Below are 16,850 nucleotides of genomic sequence, written 5' to 3'. Positions count from 1 at the left end.
TTGATAAGCCAGGGTCATATGTGAGGATCTTGTTTGTAGACTTTAGCTCCACTTTCAATACAATCATCCCAGTACTCCAAGATAAGAAACTCGCTAAATTCAACCTGCCTAGTTCAATCTGCCATTAAATAACAGACTTTCTTACAGGTAAGATGTGTTGTTGGGTACAGTTTACTCATTAACCTTTAGTGCTGGTACACTGCAGATGGCATCACACTAACAGGCCTCAATTCAAACTATGATGAGTCTATATACAGACAAGAGGTGCAAAATGCAACATTGTGGTCCAGTCATAATAATTTGTTCCTTAACATTTAAAAAAACTCAGGAGATGCTCACAGATTTTAGGAAACAGTTATCTGCTCACCTATAACCTGCTATAAATGGCTCAGCCTTTGGGATAGCAGATTTATTTAAGTTTCTGTTACAAAAACTTAAGTGGGATGAAAACATCACATGTATTATTAAGGAAGTCCATCAGAAAATGTTCTTTTTGTATTAGCTGAGAAAATTCAATCTCCCTTAAGCAATACTGGTCCAGTTTTACAAAGCCATCATCAAGTCACTTCTGACTTCATCTATAACTGTCTGGCTTGGTGCTTCCTCTGCTCAGGCTACAGCCAATCTATAGTGCATCATAAGAGCCCGTGAAAAGGTCATAGTTGTAACTTACTGCACATTCAAGTACTATATGGGTGTGGAGTAAGGAAGCAGGCCTCAGATATCATTGCTGATCCAACTCACTCAGGGCATCACCTGTTCCAAAGACCGGTAAGCATATTTGTGCAGAGAAAGCTAAAAGAACACATCGCCCAAACAGTTTTTTCCACATGCAGTAAGTCTGAGCTTCTACTCATTGTCTATGTAAATATACCTGTACACTAGACTACCTGGTTATTTTAATCCTACTATCTCTATATTTTTTATTGCCCTTGATGCTGCATCATATTTTATCACTTTATATTTTTTTATCTTGTTATATTTATCTTTAGTATTCTGTGTTGTCTTTGTATGTTGCTCCAATACTATCAAGATAAATTCCTAGTACACATTAGTGTACTTGGCTAATAAAGTGAATTCTGATTTTGATTTCACTTGTCTGTTCATTGAGAAACATTTCATACAAACAGACCAGTGAATATGGCAATGAACTATTTGCCCTCCTTTAGCCTTCAGTGTTGTAAGCATTTGGCTACAGCAGAGGAAACAACTTCTGTAGAACAGGGTTAATCAAAAAGAAAATGACAAATTGAAACCTAACAATTTAACTCTTTGGGGGGAAAAAACAACACCCTAAAAAATGAAATTAGAAAATTTGAGAGTTAGAACAATTATGATGACAGAAAGCTATTTAGTCTAATAAAGGTGAAAGATGAATTTAAAGTAAGAATGATGCACTAGCTGTGAAACTGGTTGGAATACAAAACGGCAGAAACCTGAACCACTGCTCTAATGTGATAATACTCATTATATTACTTACTCATTGTCTCATACTGCTCAAGACCAATATTCTTACAACAGGGAAATGGAAAAACAAGTTTACTTAAAATTGGAAAAGATTACATTTACTTAGTAAGAAAAAACTTAATAATTCATTATATTACTGTTTATTGACACCTTTCTCAATTGTTTAAAGCAATCATTTACCTTGCTGTACTTCTGTTTTTATTTGGTGGGATGGTAGGGTGAAGTTTAAAAGTAATTACTCAGTTATACATATTTATTCTTTTCATACTTTGAAATTAACCACTATGGTCTAAGAAAACAAATAATCATCCATCCATTTTCCAACCCGCTGAATCCGAACACAGGGTCACAGGGGTCTGCTGGATCCAATCCCAGCCAACACAGGGCACAAGGCAGGAACCAATCCCGGGCAGGGTGCCAACCCACCGCAGGACACACACAAACACCAGGGCCAATTTAGAATCGCCAATCCACCTAACATGTATTTCTTTGAACTGTGGGAGGAAACCCATGCAGAAACGGGGAGAACATGCAAACTCCACGCAGGGAGGACCCGGGAAGAGAACCCGGGTCTCCTAACTGCGAGGCAGCAGCGCTCCCACTGCGCCACCGTGCCGCCCACAAATAATCATTTGACAGTAATTCATGAGCATGAGACAGTAATTCTGGTTCATATCATTAGCAATACAAGGGTTGCCCCCTTAAGTATATACTCATTCCTTAAAGAAAATAACAGATCTGTATGGGTTTGTCCACTTTATCTTCATACATTTGATAATTCATTTGACTTCTGTCCTTGTCTACTTTACATGTGGTCATACTGGAGACAAAACAATTTATCAACTCACACTTTGAAGTTAAGACAAATGCATGTATAATTATAAGTCCCAACTTTTCCATTTATCAGCTGACATGCTTTTTAGACTGTATGAGGCACATTACCAAGGTTTGCTACAACATAGGAATGTGCTGGGGAGGGCAGTCAATATACTCCTGCAACGCATACATGTATCAAGAGAGATCACGAGGGTCAAAATCTCTAGGATAAATTCAGCTAATGTCAGCACAGTATTAAAGTTACCAGACCAGCAGGTATTAGATATCTTAATTCTTTACAAATATTACAAATATGGGCATAAATTAATTAACAAGAAGTGCTGGGGCTTGATACTCAGTGGAAAGGCAGTGCTTAACAGCCAATACCACCTGATGAAGGAAATCAATTTCAGGTCACAACAGGGAAAACTGACCTTTTTTTAATTCAAGCCTTTTTAATTAAGGAAATTAGTGACATTTTTTATTCATTTTTGATTGCTGAAATAGTTAAGATTGACAAAATAATTTCTAAGTCCTGCTGAAACTTCTGGAAAACAGACAAAATATACAGTACTTGTTCTGTAATTAATACACACCATTGTTTCTTTGCTGTTGACAGCAGATCCGGTGCACTTGGCAATAACTTTGTCGATGCATTTCTTATGAATAGCAGCATTGCATTCTGAAAAAAAAAATCAGTCAAAAACAGATTACTAAAAATAATTATAGTGCTATATATCATTAACTATTTACCAATGACATTAAACCATTCACTTACGTCTGCACTGGTAGCCTTGTTTATTGAGGCCCCTACAGAGAGAAAGAGAACTAGATCAATAATCTTACAGCTGAAATGAATGCATTATTTACTGCTGCTTTCAGTATCACTTTGTGCAACAAATAGCAAAAAGCATGCTTAGGCAGGAATCAGTGCGAGTTTTAATATCATGGATGTGAAACAGTTGATCTGAACATATACAGTAGATTTAGTTTGAAGTCTCAAAGTCTAATAGTAGGCTTTATTTATTTATCCATGCATCCATTATATGAATGCTTTTTAATTGTACAGTGGGTTTTTGCAATGATAAACTGATCAGATGAATTTTATTGTGAGACAGTTATGTGGCCATCTTTAATCTTGTAACGCTTCTTATAAGCTACTTTGCTACTGGAAGGACAATTAAAATTCATTTATTTATGTGGGTGCAGCGCACTCTTCAGCAATGCTAGGGTAACTTACCAGCATCCATCCATTGTCTGTAGAGGCTTTGACCAATTTAAAGGTTATGGGAGACACAGTCTAAGCAAAAAGGAGCCAAAACTGGACAGGGTGTTGTTCTGTTGTGGGAATCCACACACTCACTCACACCAGTTCAATTGAGAGTGCATTCAACCCAACCTGCATGTGTTTAAAATGTGGGGGGAACACCAAAATATCCAATGAAGAAACCCATGCCAACATGAGAGGGCACTATTTTGCCTTTGAACCCAGATTATGACTGGGACTAGGATTCAGACTAAGGCTTTTGGAGCAACACAACACCTTCCTGAATATGATATGAGCAATGCCAGGAAAAATCATTTCAGCTGTATAAGTGCAGCTGATTTTAGCCAGAACAAAATATATATCTGGTTGTTATCTGATACATTAACTTTGATTTTCCTTTACTTCATGATACATCAAAATACTTAAGCATTATTGCTTCTAATATGAACTGGTATGGCTTTACATATTTCTTTACAATTTTTGCTTTCAAATAAAAACTGATTTTTTTTCCTGATAAAAGTAATAGATAATAAAAAGAGCATAAAGAGGATAATGGCAGAAATGCAAAGCTAATTTGATTAGGTAGTTAGGTAGTTCGTGCCTACCAGCACCTCTTTTCAACCCTTTATGCCAGTTCAGGAGGAAATAACAAAGGTGTTAAGACACAAAGCAAACAAATAAACAGAATCTGGCGTCATCTAATGATAAGGTTTAGCTGTTGTTTCAGAATAACACTAAAATGCTGATTCAGTACCAATGGTTTAGATAGCCATTCAATGCTAATCTGAATAAAATATCAAGAGTGATTTTTCTGGTCATTAGGTGGAGGAAAATCACTATACCTGTTATATATAACAATAACTTTTTATAAATAAACATTCAAAGGTGTTAAAAGTGGAAAGGAGCGAGCCCTATTAGAAAAAACTAATATCATTCATTGTAGTATTAACTGTGCTTGCTTAATCCAGTTTTATGGTCAGAGGCAGGCTATGTCAGCAGAAGTCTATAAAAAGCCCTGCCATGTTGAGTGAAAGGTTTATTCATGAACCCACATACACTCACACACTTTCTCCATATCAGTCTAACATGCACTTCTTTCGAATGTCTGAGGGAGAAGTGTCCGCAAAGTCCTGCATCACAACACAACATATTCAAGAAGTTATTATTATAGATGATTCACTGGCGACATTCTTGAATTGAACTAACATTCTTTATGTTGTTCAAGAAATACAGCAACATATAGTTGTGCACAGCACATTTTAAAAACAAAATACATAGAAATAAAGAATGGCCTATTGGGACTGCAGAGACAGCAGCTAGAAATAATTGCCACCAGCTCTCCATCTTATTAACCTAGTCAGTAAAGAGTTGAAGATTATCTTGGAAGCCCTTAATTCAAGGCAGGAATCCCCTCTGGACAGAAGGCAAGTTTATCGTAAGGCACACACATACAACATACAATTATAGATGTGGCAATTAATCTAAATTATTAGAACATTATGAGGACATTAGAAAATATGTTGCATTAAGGGAAAGATGCACACTTTCTAGGTCAAAAACAACAGAACGATTAAAGACATATGTGCAACTGTATAGAAGCTTTAAATCTACTCCCAAAAACAAAACCTAGATCTATACAGAATACTCAAAATGCCAAAGGCTTTGCAATAATAACACAAACTCCACCACTATCTTTGAAGAAAATAAAGCTTAACAATATAATGCAGATGATCTCTCTGTTTCTGTATGGGCACTCTAATATAATTCTGTGTATAAACATACTGTAAGAACTTGTAAATTTCATGAAAAATACAAAATCTCTGCTAAATGCAAATATAGCATAGAAAGATACTACTATGATGAATTAAGATAGGAATGAGTTGATAAGTGACATTCATCCTCTGAGCAGTACATTGGAATATGCCAGAATCTAGCAGTATATGTCAAGAAGCAAGCAAATATTTATACATTTACATATTAGGGAATTATTAACAAATGTCTTGTCCTCGGTTAGCCCTAAAATTATGCAACTTATTTTCTCTCATTTGGAAAATAAATATTGAATAAAAATAGGCAAATGTGATTCCCACTAATAGAATCAGCACCCAAAAATTTGGAATAGTTGGTAAAAGAGCAATGTATCAATATTTAGAACAAATTATTCATTAAAAAATGGGTGATATTAAAACCGCCGATATGGTGACTGTCTTGGTCCAGCTGCATATCACTGGTTATCATTCAGTAATATCCCACTAAAGCACAAGCTTACATTTCTGAAAAACTTTCAGCACTTTTGTATAAAACAGCATTTAAAAAGCATCCTTCTTTTGGTTTGCTAAATATTTATGTTATACAAGATACTACGTTATTCTACATCATATAAACCAATGTCAGAATTGCCTTGTCTTGTACGTTATAGCTACAAAATTATTAAGCATACCAGACAAATTCATGGCAGACAGAACAGAATGTCGGCTGAGGGAAAAATGTGGCGGTGAACTCATGACACTTGACGTTGTGTACTTTAGCTTGTTTGATAGCTCCTCTGCGCTGGTGCAGGGCAAAGAAGCCCTCTCGCTCTGGCTCAGATTGTTCCTTGGCATCTGGGGGGAAGAGGCACAGAGAAACAATGAAAAATAGCTGTTAATATTTACTAACAGGATCATGTCTAAAACAATGACAATACAAATGTAGTCAGCTTTTTCTCATTTGCTTCAAATTTCAATCTTAAAAAGTATAATGCAGTGAAATTCATTCTTTTGCAGCACAAATCACTGTTTACGCCTGCTGCCCAAGATTACTTATGTGCAGCACTTACACTTACAGCAATATTTTGCGTTTCATAGCCCTTTCTTCTGTGAAGTTTATTTACAGGTGCATCTTATTTGCCAAACTTACTCAAAAACAGCCAGTCTCAACATTTGATTTTGTATTTTGAACGCTTGTCTTCACGCAGCTGAAATGATTTGTTATACATTGTACAAATTGTATGTATTGTTTCTGCAGCACTTCAAACTAAATAGCAAAAATCAACAAAATGTGTATTTTAGATTTTCTTTTCACTTTTAAAAAATAAGTAAGATATTTAAAACAAGATTAATAATTCAATATAATTGAAAACAATTTTCATCTGATAAAGTAATTATATTGCTATTCCAGATCCCCAACAGGTATTAAGAGGACATTATTTTATTCACTCACAATGCACAGAACAGAGTATTTTTAACATATGTGTACAAAACATTCAATAATACGCCAAATCAGTGACCAAGTTTGAGAACAACAGACACTGTCTGGTGTGTATCCCACAGTTAAGTTTTCTTTTCTTCATTCTCAAATCTAAAGTGTGTTATTTCACACAACAGCAGATCATGTAATAATATTGACAAAGAGCTGTTAGCTCCTCTGTTGACTGTTAGTCAACAAATATCCTGTAAACAGTTTTACACTCTATCAAATTCTTTATGTCAATGATAAACATGCTGACCGACTATATAACCCCAAAAATATACAACATATAGAACAATTTTACTGTACATTTTACTTATAATAAGCATTAACAGGAAGGAAAAGTATAACTATGCTATAACATTCTCAAACATGCTTAAACTAATTCAGGGTCACAGAGAACAGAAGTCTATTCCACAAGGCAGGAAAAAGTCTCAGACTGGGCACGAATCCATTGTGAACCGTACACAAACACTCAACAACACCTATTTAGAATCACCAATCACCTACTCAGTACGTATTTGGGAACAAAGAAGAAAAACTGGCAAACCCAGAAGATATCCATGCAAACACAGACACAACGTACAAACTCAAATGACGCAAGATGCAAGATTCAAACCCGGTACGCTGGATCTGTGAAGCAGCATGAGTAACTACTGGTTTCCTATGTCACTCTGATTATTTTTCATTTTTATTATCATAAATCTTTCCATTTTCAAGCCATCTTAATAAATTATATAATTTGTTATTATAATTATATTTTTTATGTCTGGAGCAAGGCATAGTTTATGGATACAAATATATGATCTTAGTTGTATATCCTGAATTTTACTCCATGCCTTATTTATTATTAATTGTGTACTTTTAGTAGTTGTATATTTTTCATATGCTCACATTTGTAATTAAAATACTTTTTAAATAATTAAATCTATTAGTATTATAAACCAATCAATCACGTTTATTTTACATATAAATATATGGATAAATAAAAGTTAAATATAAAATATCAAAGATGAAAATGCATCCCAACCATCCATCAATATTCATTCACAAAACCCTCTGATTCCAATACAGGGTCATACGGGTATAAAACTGCTCTCAAAATTAGACAAAATATAATACCCTAAAATAAGCAACAGGATCCTATACCTGCCCATTTTAGCTCTTAGGTTATTTATTCATATACTGTATACATTTTTCAAATCCCCTTATTCAGTTATGGGGTTGGCAGCAATGTGCAGGCTTCAGAAAAAAAAATCTGAAATGAGATATTAGCCTTTTACAATGCACACAAATAAAGACAACCACAGTCACTCATACCATGTTAGTTTACAGACATTAATCTATCGAGCAAAGAATAACTTCAGAAAACTCTACACATTTAATGGCTACCATTTAAATTGAACCTAAGCCACTAGAGCTGTGCCTCACTGCAATACCCTGAACCAGTATAACTACTATATGAAAATAATTAATTTGCAACTGACGGACCTTACATAACACATTCATGAAATTACAATCCTTTTATCTAACATTAAGTTCATCAGAGTTCATACTCAAATCACCATTTCTATTCTATTCTATTTATAACGATAAATGACAAATTGTGCTTTAAAATATTTGCCATTTTAATTTCACAGTTAATGTAATTTGCTTGAGAAAAGGCGAAAATCCATTCATGCCGCCACCCTTCTTAAAACCTGCTAGTTAAAATTCAGCGCTTAAAGCAATTTAAGGAGTTCAAGGCAAAAACCTACAGTAAATGGCATAGCAGATCATCTCAGAGCACATTCACACATATTCACAGCCACTGTTAAAGGAAAATTTAGATTTGACAGTCAAACTAACATGCATATCTTTGGAATTTGGAAGGAAACTGGAAATACTGGATGATACCTTTTGCAGCCAGAGGACAGAATGTCCAAGTGACTGGGGTAAAAACCAAATAAAGCTCTCTGGAGCTGTGAGGCAGCAATGCTAAACACAATGTACTTGACTGTCCACAATTAAACCTATCCAAATGAATGTTTTAAGATTTTTCTTGAAAAGGCTAACCTTTACTAGAAGAAGCATGATTCAAGTCATAATTAAACATCACACACAGAAAATAAAATCTTAACATTTACCCTGGTCTCTACCACTGCACCACCTGGTTCTAAATATTCTTTTTCAATAATTGAGAATTACGGTAATACCATACCTTCCATCATCTGTTATCTTCATTGAAATATCTGCTGTTGTATCCATATGATTCCAGTTTATCATGTGTTTTAGTTTCTCCAAACTTTAATTTCCATAAATTCTTTTGTTATACAGTTGCTTTTTATGCATGATCCATATTATTTTACAGTCTAACACCCAAACAAACAAACTGGTAAGAACAAAAGCAAAAGACATTTTTTTTTTCAGCAAGCATTTTCCTCCTTTCGGTACTTGTGATCCTTTAAAAAAGTGTCCAAGACAATCAGTAGATAAATACCTCCATGTATTATGTGTCTGTAAAGTACTTCAACTCATTGCAATAGGTTTCTCTTCCAGGATCATATGTAAACGTGACAGTTATATTTTTCCTTTCCTCCATCAGAACAACTTGTCATTACATAGGCAAAAGTACTTAAAGAACCTTAAAAGCTCACATAGCTTGCAAGCAGGGTCCAAGTTTATATCATATATTATCTCCTTTAGGTGTAGTCTTCAATTTAAAAATACGAAGAATTGACCCTTCATTGGAGTAGAATTTTTTGCAGGTATCTCCAGATTTATGTTTCTTGTATGCAGCAAAATGTGTCATTTTTTTCAAAATGACTGACTTCTTTTTTCCTATTAGTATATGAAATACTCTGGTGACATTTTCTAATTCTTCATAATGAATTTATACAATTGAATTATTTAATTTTAGCCTTTCCTCTGAATTCCTTTTCTAACATTTACATGCTCTGATTTATTCACATTTCATTTCCTTGATCACACCTTGCATCAGACACAGGCTTTTATCTCTGCTCTCAGCTTCACTTGCTGCTCACAGATTTAAGACCGCTCCTGCTTTGTTTCCTTTGGTTACTCTGCTTCTCTGTATACATTTTTCACCTTTTGCTTATGTAAAAAATTTATTTCTGAGGTTTAGGTTTCTGTCAGCAGGGCATTTCACCCACATGAAAAATTAACACAATATCTTGGTTAAATTAAATCAAAATGTTAAGGGGTGCAAAAAGTACTAACCTAGAAAAAAAAAGTTTCCTGTTAGCTTTCTTTTTTCTTTTTCTCTACACTAATCTTCTAGTAGTATACCTTCTCTTTCACTCTGTTGCTCAGAAGGCACCATTCTGAAAGACATCACGTATCACCAGCTAGAAGCTCCTGTCTACTTGTAATGGCATGAAAAAGCACTCCCTGAATGCCAGGATGAATTTATCTCCCTCTCTCTTTCTCTCTGCAATTTAGCAAATCACAGTTCTGTTTATGTGGCACCCTACAGGCATCTAATCCCTCGAGAAATCCCTTGTAAGCTAAGGAATCTCTTAAAGTCAGAAACTGCAGTGCTACTCGGATTTGGTCCTTATTTTGATTTTCTAAATATTTTTGAGAGGTACAGAAAGAAATCAAATAAACTAGACTCATTATTATTACTCATCAGCTTCTTCTTTTCCACAGCATTATACTTTACATGCTATTTAACAAACAGTTAAAAACCAACAATTCAATTTACAGTTGAACATTCAATTCAATTTTTGCAATTACATTTGGCATGGAAAGTTAATAATCAGATGTGCAATTCATTTTATTTATTTATGTAATGTACATTTTTTCAGTTCTTTGGGTGAAGCTAGGTAGAAAAACTAGTACAGAAATATAAACTAACATAAAAGGGCAAAACTAAAATAACCTTGCTGTGCTGATACTAAAAAACAATTAGGAAGAAACAAGTGAGTGCAAACATGATCAGTGTGACACTCATCTGCTACTTTGTGATGGAACTATTTATCCACTTATAATTCTGGTTTGCTGCTTTTGCAAAAAAAAAAAAAACCCTGGTATTTCCAACAACTTTTGAAAACACGTCAGTGTTGTGGGGGGCCAAGCATATCATGGCAGCATTGGGAAGAAGGGAAGAAACGGTTTACCACAGGACACACTCACGCAAGCACTCATACTTAGCCAATAAGGCATTAATTTATTAAAGGAAATATTTCAGATCATTCAAAAATGGTAACACAAAAAATGTGTTTATTATTTAAATACTGAAATATTTATTTGAGATGTTTCTTTTCTCAGTTAATAATAATAATGTAGTGAATAGACATATTAATACTGACTAGGAACCCCACTACAACAGACACATTAAACATATAACTGTTTCCTTTTTACATGCAAACCATGTTTATCATGCCTTTCCACAAACGTAATTTGGTTTGCATTTTGAGAAATATTACAATGTCTGTCTCAAAAAAGGAGTTATGCCATATACATTAAAAAATGTCCATTTAGCATATACAGTAATGCATCTTGTCTAGTATACTGTAGTGCAATTCCTGGATTGTAAACACTTACAGTTTAGTTTTTGGTAACTGATTTGTCATTTTAGTAATGTATTACAAAATCAAAACCAGCTGGTACAGCTTGTAGGTAAATAAAAATTATTTAAGAATTATTTTTTCACTATCCAAAGATGATTTTTTTTTTTAAAATAAGTAATTTAATTATGTACTGTTTGGAATCATAATCACACCACCCACTAAAATATACTGTAACTGAATAGTGTATATTGATGAGATGTGCAGCAATACATACAATATATGTCCACTGGCAGCTGCAGCTTTGTTTAAATAATTCAGTAATGCAACTTTATCTGTTATACTAGCAAAATGATTTGTTTCAAATTATACAATGTTCAGTACTTAGATTTTTGATATGATAATGAATTTTACAAAACATATTTTGTACAACACAATCATCCCGTAGCCTGGCCCAGTAAAGAAGCTGTCATGGTAAACTCTGTCCAGTATCTACAGTATATCCACAAGTCTGTTTTGTGCACTGCATGTCCTTTAATGCAACATTTTGGTGTCACAAACCCAATTTTTCTCATGTGACCCACCAGGTCCCAATTAGTGAATCGAGGGCAATCAGCAAAGCTTCCACCTTGGTTAATTTAACATGATCTTTCAGACCTGGGCGATGGTGAGATCAAACGCAATTGTCAGGGCATCAACCTGCAGCGACACATTTCACGACCTACCACAACCCAGGGTTAATGCATAACTCCCTCCTAAATCTCCTTGAATAAGCTCTAGCTAACTGCAACACTGAATTGAAAGAAACGGGTTTAGAAAATAAATGACTGTTCTTCAGTACTGGGTACATCAGGTAATAGTTCATTTTTGCTTGTTCAGGAATATTCTTCACTTTTTAAAAGGACACAAGCCCATTTTTGTTCAAAAACAGACAAGGCTTACAGTATGGAGAAAATAGTGATAAAATACTTATTTTCTAAAGCTGTCCATACCTTAAGTCAAATATACTACCAAGGAAAGAACCACTTTTTTAATGTTGTACAACTGTTGTCACAAACCACTAAACTACACTTGTCTGGTAGCTTCTCGCATAACTATAATATAAAGTACAACTTATTTATTTTGTTAGTTAGAGACTGACAGTCATCCAAATTAAACATGTCAGTTAATTAGAAAAATAACATTTGGGCAACTTACCGCTTTGCTCAAGAAAGTATCTGGCATTCATCAACACACGTCCTTGTGGGGCAAGTTCCAGCTACAATTCATACATTTCAAAACAAAAACAGAGACAGTTTACTCTTCAAAGAAATGGAAATATTTGTGACTAAAACCTCCATATTTATTTAGATGTGCTTTCAGCTAATTTTAGGCATTGTACATTATGAACTGAACCATTGTTTCCACACTTTGTGTTGTGTTAAGACATTGAGTGGACACTGTGCCATCTACCTGACAGACAACAGAAACAAAATGTCTGCCCTTGTGTCACTCTGCTTGTTTTTCTTTTGTTTCTAATTTGTAATATGTGCGTTAAAAAACGTGCACATTGTTCAGGAATAGTACATACTACACTAGGCTGTGATAATCCAGGAATTAATAGTTTCTATCAATGGTCTCTTTCTGACATTTCTGGGCATTAAAACCCCATAACGGTTTCTGCACTCAGAACCTCTAAAATCGTTGGCTTTAACCATTTTCTCTCAGATGTGCAAATACTCCTGATTCATGATTATCTGTTTAGCAGCTGTACACAGCATGTGCACAGCATGGGCTCCTGACATTACTGTACCACTACTAAACATTCAGTTATATAAAAAAGGGCCAGATGTATGAAATAAAATGGCCAACCAGTACAAAAAAGTAGTACGATCCATATAACTTTATAGTATAAGTATAAATTGGCTTTATGAATACCATTTACATTATCAAAATCATCCATCCAATCAAGTATACCTAATAAAGCAGCCTCTAAATGTAGTCTCCACATCACTGTGCACTCACATATATGCAGAAGGAGACCAAATGAGTTATACAATGCATAAACAATCATGTACAAAAATATTTTATGATTTTTCATGTTAATATGTATTTGTTTGGCGTTAGCTCTATCATTTTCCTCACCAAATTAGTTTTACAACTCCAGATGAGCTACAGCATAGTCAAGTGGTCATGACAAAAATTCTAAAGCCCCTTGACAGCCAATAAGCTTTGTATCCATGACACAAATAACATTTTCAAAAGTGCCATGTGCCTAAAATCAAAGGTCTTCATACAACCACATAGACTACCTCTATTCTGGCACTGAAGAAAGGTCAAAATACCAAGAATATTTTTGTTGTGCAACATAACTAGAACTGTGATGTTGCTTTCATTGGTTGTCCTGGACTAAATTGCAAGTTTGAGGGGTTCAACACCAAAATGTCTTGACGTCTGCCTTGGTATTTTCCTGTTACAATATGTTCCCTGCAGCAACTCCAGCCCACTCTTTGCCACGAGAAACACTTAGAGAAGGCTGTCAATCTCAGATTTAGGAGGGTCACAGTATCAGCAAATTTTTCTTCCAGTCACATTGTACACATCAGTCTCATTCTGAATTTATTTGCAATCATTTATTACAGTAAATTGGACTCTTCATCACTTCACTCAAATTTATATTTTTTCCAAAAATCAATAAAAATATGTCTTGATTTTATGAATACCCTAAAAGAATGTTAAATATGATGTTAAAAGTGCAGGTCAAACAGTACTGGAAAAAAACAGAAACAGGTTCACTATCAGACACCAGATGGCATGTGGATAGGACTGGCTTTAGGCTAAGGTCAAGTAGGTACCAGCCTATGGGTGCCATGACTTGGGCAAAGCATATCCAATCCCTCCTACTCTTCAGTTAAATGTCAGTGTATTACATCACGCATAAATATACAATTGGGACACCCCACCAATTCCCCTACCTTTCTTAAATCATATACCAATATGAATGTGCTCTGTTCAAGAGGAACCCCTTCCACCCAGTCACAGAAATAATATAATACTAATATGAATGCAATCTGATCTTCATGGGGGACCCATATCCCTTCCCACTTAACTAGTATGCCATGTAAAAGTAACTATGCATCATGAATAGGAACAAGACGCCAACAACAAAGAGTACCACCAGTGATTTGGTTCCACTGTAATATTTATTGAAAAGTTATTTTAAGAGGTAAAGTTCTCGGAGGTGGTGCCATTAGTCAATGTGACCTTGGGGCACCATATACCCTTGAGCACCCTGCCTGTTACATGTGCAGTGCTACAGTATTACTAATGTTTTGTGTTCTAGCGTTTTGTCGATGACCTCTTGCTGTACAGTATATGAGAAAATGAGTGTTCTACAAAAACCTACAGAAGCAGAAATATATACACAAATCTAGTACTTAATCCACAAGAATTATATGCTCTCTACTCTAAAAACAACAAATGTAAATTAGAAGGTACAAATATAAAACATCTACCCATTTTCTGAATGTGCTTTTGCTATTACAGTGTCATGAGGAGCCAAAGCTTATCTCTGCAGAACTGAGCAGAGGGTAGGAAGAAATGAGTAAGAGAAGCTAAGCCATCTCAGGGCATATTTAAACACACACACATAACACCCACACTCGCTCATATCCGGGCAATTTAGTGTCATCAATTTAGCTAACACTGAAGCCTTCAGGATGAATCAGAAAACTAAGGCACCTACAGAAAACGTGTACAGACATGGTGAGAATGTGCAGCCTCCACACTGATAGAGACCTGGGTAGGAACTTAATCAGGAACTATGAGGAAAACAAGCAGATCTAGAGATCATGCAAGTCACCTAAACTACACAGCATTTTGGATTAATTTCAATTTCCCAGCTAAGGTTATAAAGCGAAAAAGAAGAAGCTTATTTTAACAAAGTATTCAAGGGAGGAATTAGCTTCAGATTAGTAACCACTTCCAACTGTAACTACCTGAGAACTTAATATTACACTTTTGAACAACAGCTCACAGCTTAATAGATAGATAGATAGATAGATAACTTAGTATTCTAAAATAGCCATTAATATGATACTGAAAATGTAACATTTAAATAAACAATAATTTAATATGAATGTGATTTAACATGAAGCCAGAAAATGAAACTCATTAGATGAGACAGTGCTTTCTTAGTAATTCTTACCCAAATTTCCACTTTTCCATTTTGTTTCTTACACCTCTCTGCCAGTGAGTTCAGTTCCACTGTTGTTTCACACTGCAGTTCTACTGTTTTGTCTTGTACAACAATGTGCATGACTCGACCTTTATTAATATGTGCATCAAATGTAGTATTCCAGGGAGGATACATAGTAGGTTTCTTCTGCTTGTAGATTTGGCCTTTCTCTGTTGAAGATAAATTAGTAAATAAACCACACACTGATGACTGAGTATGTAAGAGTAAGTACTTGGACAGCTCTATCTCTATGTTGTGAACAAGAAAATTAGCCTCTTTAGCAGAACACTCACATCTCAATCACATGTTACTTTTCATACTGAACATCATTACATGATATATAATAAAAAGAAATAACAGAATATATATTACAAAACAAACACACAGAGACATTGTAAAGAGTCTGTAAATGCCAGGGTAACAAAAAGAAACAATGAAATGAATATTTATTTCTACTGTTGACAAAATGAATTAATAAAATGACTTAAACAAGTCAGCCACTAAAAGACACTTTAACAGGACTTAAATAAGAAGATAACCTATCATAACCTGGTTTTCAGATGAGACTATAAATGATGGTACAGATCTAGGCAAGGAGTTCCATGTTATAGGAAACAAAAGGAGCATGTTTAAAAAATTAATGTATATAGCTGGGAAGCGTGATAGTGAGAATATAACGTTATGAACATGTTGAATTTCCAGATGGTTTATAATATTTTAAAAAGTGATGAATGACATTGAAATGTTTTAATGGTTATGTTGTTACAATTTTGTAACAGAAGTTGATTGGAAGTTGATTCCACTTTGGTCAGGAAGCCACTGCATTCAAGCAAATTGAATAACACTATTATGTTTTTATGTATAATCTCAGGTACAACAGTGGTAGCATTTTACATTTTTTTGCAGGAATTCCACTGAAAAGAGAACTTAGATACATATATAGAATTCAATATGAACATCATGCATGAAATCTTTTGTGTTCAGTATTGTATGATTGTGTTTTTCTCTTCTATTTTAAAAATAATGTGTATAGCACACTGGTATGCTTCGCATAAAGCTAAACTTGTTGTTCACATACATACTGTATCTCAATTTATTTCATATTACTTACCCTATCACTCACCCTAATCATACTATACTGTAACAAGCCAGCGTGCATACTAATTAGTTAAAGTAATTTTGTAGCTCCTTTTCCATCCTATCACAACTTTATGTATTGATCCAAAGATGTTTTCCATTTTTAAACAGCTCATTATCTGTAAATAGCTTGTATTTAATTGCATCATGTGCAAAATCACATAGTTAAGTAGAATCTTTGACCAGATTACAACAAACTAGAAAAATA

The 16,850-nt window shown here is 34.5% G+C and overlaps 1 protein-coding gene across 2 annotated transcripts in view; it reads right to left on the bottom strand.

The window, feature by feature from the left end:
• prkcq (protein kinase C, theta) overlaps positions 1–16,850 on the bottom strand; it is a 108,919-nt gene that overhangs the window by 51,329 nt on the left and 40,740 nt on the right. The window contains exons 4-8 of one of the 2 annotated variants that reach the window (XM_039761327.1): positions 15,476–15,675; positions 12,487–12,547; positions 5,991–6,153; positions 3,062–3,093; positions 2,880–2,965 (exon numbers count right to left, since the gene is read on the bottom strand). In XM_039761327.1, the coding sequence (XP_039617261.1) occupies positions 2,880–2,965; positions 3,062–3,093; positions 5,991–6,153; positions 12,487–12,547; positions 15,476–15,675 (542 nt within the window). The remainder of the gene's footprint in view (positions 1–2,879; positions 2,966–3,061; positions 3,094–5,990; positions 6,154–12,486; positions 12,548–15,475; positions 15,676–16,850) is intronic. The other variant, XM_039761328.1, reaches the window with a different exon arrangement.

This window comes from Polypterus senegalus, chromosome 8 (assembly GCF_016835505.1).
Source record: "Polypterus senegalus isolate Bchr_013 chromosome 8, ASM1683550v1, whole genome shotgun sequence".
Classification (NCBI taxonomy): Eukaryota; Metazoa; Chordata; class Cladistia; order Polypteriformes; family Polypteridae; genus Polypterus; species Polypterus senegalus.
The sequence above is the reverse complement of the archived record's forward strand: the minus strand, read 5'-3'. Positions and strand labels throughout refer to the sequence as shown.